We start from the raw sequence: 7,489 nt of genomic DNA, 5'->3' as shown, positions 1-7,489 counted from the left end.
CCGATCTCTCTAATCTGATTAACCCGTCTAGCGGCAACATTCATGTTTACTCATACAGCGACTTCACTTTCAAAATGATTTCGACAAACAAAATCCTGATGACTAGTCTGAAAACTATCCTTGTGTGCGGAATTTTTATTAGTCTTCTGTTACTCGCATCACTTTTGTCCTTGATTAATCTGAAAGCTGCGCGCGGCACCGGACGCTTTTACAGCAAGTGGTGAAATGAGATGTCAATCATCATTAAACTGCCCAATAAAATGTGGGGTGGCACTCCACTGCCTGTCGGGTATATAAACTTACTGTTTGATTGGTCATCTGAGATGTGTGAAACTCTTCCTTCGTTAGTCAAGTTCAACTTTCACCTGACAATTTGCTGTAATCAATCAAATTTTCCAAGGGATTCATATATGGTATTCATGGTATTATGTTCTTGACTAATTTTGACAATTGAACAGACTATTGTGCATGTGATGACTTATACAATGAAATGACGCTGACACGCTTTGGAGCGAACAACCATTAGACTGAGAATCAACAATGAGTTTAGATCAACAAGATCTAATCACTTGGAAATTGTGCTAAATGTAGACAACCTGTACTTAATCATTTCAAAGATGTACTGAGACATTCACACATTAACTTAGACATTTGCAATTTGATGAAACTAATGAGAAATTCAATTCTGTTGTGAACAATTGACATGTGGTTTAGTAGGTTTGTCCATGTTGTTTTGAGAATGTAATTTCTGTTTCTAGAAATGAGCCGAACCAATGGAGAAAAACTGTAGAATGTCTTAAATCCATGTTTCCAAGGTCTTAGAAATGCAATCGAACCAACAACCTAAAGATTTTCTTTTCTTTAAGAAATCATGTATGTCTCTGTTTGTCACGCAGAACAAAATAGCCGGAACCAACCAACAAATAACACGTGTGGGGGGGTGGGTGTTTGTTTGACTGGATATGTGCAAATTTGTTGCTATGAAATTGGTCTTAAATATCATTCTGCACTATTGAAAAGGTCTTTAAAAGTCTTAAATCTAAAACCCTGATAAAAGGTAATACAGTTAGCTATAGTTTTTACCTATTTAACCTAATATAAAAAAATAAAAACTTAGGAATCCTTTACATCCTGCAGAAGTTACGGTGGCAAAGTTGATGTATCAGCTTGATCATCTTCATTTTCTGTATCAGATTCGACCTTGAATTGAAATGAGGAAGTACCGATTACATTTTATCACCTGTCAGTACAATTGCTTGTGAACATTATGTTCCGAATAAATAGGAGGCGTTACATTTCCGTCAAACGCTTGCAGTATTCAACCAATCACTACGCACTGGTTGATCCCAAAACTTAATACCTTTATAAGGTTTATTTTTAGTATGGGAATTTTGACATTATTTTGTGTTTATATGTCCGTTTCAGTATAAGAAGGGGTGAAGGAGAACTATGGGTTACTTAACGTAAACCCGGGTTCTTTGATAGCAGAGTGAGGTGTTTCACAATGGGAATCGCTTTGGGCGTGACCAACTACGGAAGCTCTTATGACACCACGTCTCTCTCTGACCTCCACCTACGTCATTCTAGAAAGATTTCTTCCCGTCCCCGTGCAAGGAGGGAAGTGCTGGTGAAACACCTCACTCTGTTATCAAAGAACCCGGGTTTACGTTAAGTAACCCATAGTTCTTTTTCTAACTTCGCTGTGTTTCACTATGGGAGATATAGCCCACTCCCGAATTGCATCCACATACCTGCTATTTTCTATAGCCTTAAATGGGTACCGACGCTCCGGCTCCCAGCACCGCGTGTGCCAAGGACGGCTCGGACACGTCCAGTCTATAGAACCGCACGAAAGTGTGTGGCGTGGCCCAGCTTGCCGCCGAGCAGATGTCTCCAACGGCCCATGACGTAGCCATACCTCGTGTGGAGTGGGCTTTTAAGCCCTTAGGCGGCTGCAGGCCCCTGCAAACATAAGACAAGGATATAGCCTCCACAATCCAATGAGACAGCCGTTGATGCGATAACGGCTCCCCTTTCTGCGGAGTGGCCCATGACACGAATAGCTGATCACAAGACCTGAAACCCGCTGTCCTACTTACATACATATATAGTGCCCGAACCGGACACAATAAGTTCAGTTTCTTCTCCTCCAGGGAAGAGAACGGAGGAGGGTGAAAAGCTGCCAGCTCAGTAGATGGGCACCTATACGCTGAGTCTAACACCTTAGGCACGAACGCTGGGTTAGGACAGAACGCGACCTTTGTAAGCCCTGGAGCGAATTGCAGACAAGACGGGCTAACTGATAAAGCCTGTAAATCACTCACACGCTTTGCGGTTACCAAAGCTATGAGAAGCGCCGTTTTAAGAGAAAGATACTTTATCTAGCAGATCCTGTAGGAAGCACAATTAACTCTTACAGAGACTCGCCATTTATTGCTATAAAGGGAGCGAGTAGAGGGGGCTCTTGCATTCTGAATGGTGTGAATGACTGCGGACGGTAGACCAGCCGCATTCAAATTCCACCTCTCACGGGCCAAGCCCAAAGGGCTATTCTGTCCGGGTGAGGATGGTAAATTTCTCCCCCTGCCTGCGACAGAAGGTCCCTCCTGAGCGGGAGGGGCCACGGTTGCCCTGCTAACAGTTGAATTATCTTTGCCCCCCATGGTTTGGACGGCCAGCGCGGTGCTATTAGTATTAACGAAAGACACTGCTCCCTCACCCTGGCTAGAGTGGGGGAAATTAGACTCAGAGGAGGGAAAGCATACAGAAGTACTTCTGGCCATGGGTGGGCTAAGGCATCCACACCCAGAGGTGCATTTTCGTCCGTTAGCGAGAAATACAGAGGACACTGAGCGTTTTCTTGCGAGGCGAAGAGATCTACGGCAGCCTGACCGCATCTCTGCCATATCTGGGACACCACCTGGGGGTGGAGTTTCCACTCCCCGTACAATGGATTTCCCCTGGACAGCAAGTCCGCTCCCCTGTTTAAAATCCCCGGAACGTGAGTCGCTCTGAGGGATAAAAGCCTTGTATCGGCCCATACAATCAGCTTCTCTGCCAGCTGATCCAGAGGCAGAGAGCGTGTGCCTCCCTGTCAATTGATATAAGCCACCACCGTGGTGTTGTCTGTTTTCACCAGAACATGCTGGCTTTTGATGAAGCCCAAAAAATGTTTCAGTGCTAACCATACTGCCATCAACTCCAAATAATTTATATGTTTGTGAGTCAGCTGCGGAGGCCACAAACCGTTCACCGATCTGCCCCTTAAAGTCGCTCCCCACCCCAGCAATGACGCGTCCGTTGTCATAGTCACTCTCGATGACACCGCCCCTAAGGGAATCCCCGTCCTGAACGTCACGGGGCTTTTCCAGTGTCTGAGTGCTCTGACGCACGCGTGAGTGATAATCACCGGTCGGCCAAGATGCCGTCGAGAGCACAGACGCAAATGCGCGATCCAGCGCTGAAAATGTCTCATTTGGAGCAGTCCCAGCTGCACTACACAAATCACCGAGGCCATAACCCCAGCATTCGTAAGCATAGTCTGTACGGTACCACTTTCCCCATCTGAAAACGGTCGAGGCATTGTGTGAAAGACGCGATCCTCTCTTCTGTCAGTGTTACTCTGTACGAGAGGGAATCTATGTTGAGCCCCAGATAATTCGTCTGCTGAAAAGGCTCCAGTCGGCTCTTTATCATATTGATCTTGAACCCTAAATTGCCGAGGTGATTTAACACTATCTCCGCGTCTTTCACTGCTTGCTCTCTCGACGAAGAGCATATGAGATAATCGTCTATGTAAGACAATATTCTTATTCCCCTGTCCCTCAAAGGGAATACAGCTGCTTCCACACACTTGGTAAAAACCCTTGGGGCTAAAGACAGTCCGAATGGAATAGTTTCAAATTCGTAAGCTGTGCTTTGGTGTGCAAATCTGAGGAATTTTTTGTGAGAGGGGTAAATATCTATGTGAAAATAAGCGTCTGCCAGATCGACTGTCACAAACCAATCGTTTGGACGAATCGACCGACAGAGCACTCTGTGTGTTAACATTCTGAATGAATACTTTCTCAGGTGCTTGTTTAACACACGAAGGTCCAGAATAGGGTGGAGGGCTTTGCCTCCTTTCTTTGGGATAACGAAATAGCGGGAGTAAAAACCCTGACGGCTCTCCTCCTCGGGCACTACTCTGATTGCCCGTTTGTTTAACAGAGTATCGATTTCGACCGTCAGCGCTCGGGCCGATTCCCCCTGTGCTACTGACATCAAAATCCCATTGAACCGAGGTGGTTTCATTGCGAATTGAAGCCTGTTTCCCCTTGATATCGTTGCCAAGACCCACGGGTGAACTGCGCATGCGCGCCAATCTGTTATGCGGACCGAGAGAGGACCTCTGTACACTTCCGCCCCGCTGGCGTCCCACAGTGATGACGTCATCACAATCGCCGCGCGGGCTACGGCTGAAGGAGTGAGAACTCCCCCCAGTGGTGGGACAGGGGGAGCGCTTTTCATGCGATTCGAATTTTGAGAATCTTTTTTGTGTTTGGGACATATCGCCCTCGGCTGTTTGCCTGGTTGCGATAGTGGAATGTTTATTGTTATGTTTTCTGAATTCGGGGAGCATTTCGCCCTCGGCCCGTGGCCTGGATGCGAAAAAGCATTTTTTATTCTTAAATCCCCTGCACATAAAAACATTGGAGAACATATCGTGAGTGCTTGGTGACACTGAACACAATTTTGAGCTACCTCGTTTTTTAGAACTCGAGGAGAACAACTCAAACTGGCCCTTACTGAACTGAACACAATAGGGCCGTTTTCCCCCTTTCTTCTCTTCGCGGGCGGAGAGAGAAGGGCTGGGGAATAACTGTGTGTCAGGCCACACGCTTCTTCTTCCTCTCCTCTGGGTTTGCAGACGGTTTTTAGCCGCCACCGCCGCGTATGAATGCTTTCCCCACGGTCCAGGTCCAGCAGATCGTGGTCGCTGGCCTGTGTGTTGTCCACTGTGAGCCGGTCTTGGACCTCTATCACCCACAGGTCTCCCTCTCACGGCTGCTGCGAAGCCCTGCCGCACGGGTTGAGAGGCTGGTCGCGGCACTTGCTTGCGTGGCAAACAGAGGTTAAACGCCTCGTCCTCCTGTTTCCTGAGGGTGCTGGTTTCCCTCATTTTCTCAAGTGCAGGACCAAACAACCCCTTCGTAGGGTCGTACGTTGCATCCATCACCTCCGACACAGCCAATCCCATCACACGGCCGCAGCCCTGTACCGCGCCGCGGGAAGAGCGCAGAATTAAATCGTTCACCACGCAAATCTCGTCCCAGAGTATAGGGTTCGGTGCTCCCGAATCCAACTGGCTTCCCATCTCCTCCAAAATCTCTGGAGAGATTTAAAGTCACAGCGTTCAGTGAGCATATTGACTGCCCCGCATATTTATATGTTCTCTGATAAATAGCAGCGGTTAGCCGATCCATTTTTCCCGGCAGCGAAATCTGCGAGGAGGCAGGGATTGAACGCCGACTCGGATGGAGGTGAAAAGCCACTGAAGACTCTACCGATGGGGGTCCGGCCAACCCCAGCTCCCCCATCCCCTGAATCTCCACCATGGAATGTCCCTTGGTGGGGAGCTTGCTCTTAAAGGGGGTATCCCAATAACGGGACATTTCCTTCATGCAAGCCGGCACAGCGGGCAAAAGTTGTCTCGCAGCAGTCTGAGCAGGCGGCAGCCTTTTCCCGTCATAAAGGTCCCTCTCAGTCCCTCCGGCATCTTTTGCCGCGGGCCAAGGAAGGCCTAGTTTAGCGAATGACGTAGGTGGAGGTCGACCTGACAGATATAGGCAGGGCGGAGCCTGGTCACGGGTCGATCTGTCTGTCAGAGACAGACGTGGTGTCGTAAGAGCTTCCGTAGTTGGTCACGCCCAAAGCGGTTCCCATAGTGAAACACCGAGCGAAGTTAGAAAAATAACTTTCAAGTTTAGTATTTTGTGCTCTGACTCTCTTGGCACGTGCATCTCTACAACCTGTGAGACCTGAAGGCTTTTAGTTATTATTCTTCATGAAAGCTGATTTGATGCACGTTTTGCTTCTATCAATATAAACTTACAAATAAATAGCATTTATCTTCATGTATAACATTTTGTATTTTTTGCAGTATTGTTAGAGAGCTTTATACAATAGTTCAGTGCTTAAAGTTTAAACACATGTTTCCTTCATAAGTTTCACATTTATAGAATACACACAAACACATTTCGTTATGTTTGCTGTTTTTTACCTTATCCGGGGAAATTCTTGTATTCTGCATATTTATTTCAGTTGCAGGATTGAGAGCTTCACTCGTCTGCTCTTTCGGTCCTTCCTGCGAATTACGTCTTTGGGTGCGGAAGCACTTATAGATAAGTGAAGGACGGGACACGAAAATGAGTGAATGAATGCGCAGGTTACCCAATATAACATTTCTGAGCATTAATTTTATAATATGCAAAGATTATATAGGCTATTGATCAGTTGGGCAGTCGCTCTAAAATGTGACCATTTAGTCTAGAGCCCTGTACATGCTAAAAAACAAATACCCACACACAGGCGTTATTATTCTGCTACTGTTCATTTCATTAGATTTCAGTGAGTTTTGAGCTTTATTTAAAATGTCATGATTAACACCTCAGTGAGGAACTACATTATCAATAATTCTGTCATCAGTCCTTTTATAGTCTGGATATTTCCCAATAATAATTTTATATTTGTTGTCACTGGTCATTGTCTACAGTAAATTAGATATTTTCACATATTTGTGTAATGTGTGTGTAGGGTGGAGATGTGTTAACAGTGGATATGAACAGATATTCAGATGCGTCTACAGCGCTGGACTCTACAGCTGTGGTACGTACACATTTTTAATTATGACACATGTATAAATGTGACTATTACACTTTACTAATAGTACAGAAACACAACATGTAGATATAAATGACACAATGATTATGATCACTGAACTGAATCCACTGTACTGTGACTCTCTGTCACACATCAGTTCACATGTGTTATCGTCAGGTTGTTCTGATGTGTCTAAGTGGTCGTTGTCACGGCTACATGTCTGTTTCTGTGGCTGTGTGCTAGTGTTTATTTGTGTGTGCAGGAGCAGACGGCTGGGGGGGATGTCACATGTGACAGGGATGTGAACGCAGACAAATCAGCAGCAAACATCGGCAAACTCTGCAAGGCCGAGTCTCAGACAGACTTCTAGGTAGCACGTCCATCCTTTGCACGACTCCAATCCTCTTGTTATCATTCTATCTCTCCGAAAGCTGTTTCATCCTATAATAATCAGAACTGTTTGATCAGAACAAGGATGATTAGAATTTTTCTATGTTAAACATTCACATTCACTCAGGCGGCCCCTCGGAAGAAGACGTGGAAGAGGAGACCATGACCCCGTCAGCAGCTGCGGCAGAAGCGGCCACTGCCAGCCATCGAACCACCTCCCGAGGGGGAGAAGATGCAG

General features: G+C 46.2%; 1 protein-coding gene across 1 annotated transcript; it reads right to left on the bottom strand.

Moving 5' to 3' along the window:
* Positions 1–1,270: 1,270 nt before the first annotated feature.
* LOC130416980 (uncharacterized) lies at positions 1,271–5,654 on the bottom strand. Its single transcript, XM_056742335.1, is given in 6 exon segments — positions 1,271–2,381; positions 2,424–3,523; positions 3,526–3,872; positions 4,064–4,253; positions 4,744–5,370; positions 5,513–5,654. Coding segments are annotated over 6 exon segments (3,018 nt in total). The 3' UTR covers positions 1,271–1,769.
* Between the last annotated feature and the right edge of the window lie 1,835 nt (positions 5,655–7,489).

The sequence above is a fragment of the Triplophysa dalaica genome, unplaced genomic scaffold (genome assembly GCF_015846415.1).
Source record: "Triplophysa dalaica isolate WHDGS20190420 unplaced genomic scaffold, ASM1584641v1 Contig5, whole genome shotgun sequence".
Classification (NCBI taxonomy): domain Eukaryota; kingdom Metazoa; phylum Chordata; class Actinopteri; order Cypriniformes; family Nemacheilidae; genus Triplophysa; species Triplophysa dalaica.
This window is presented reverse-complemented; position numbering and strand designations above follow the sequence as displayed.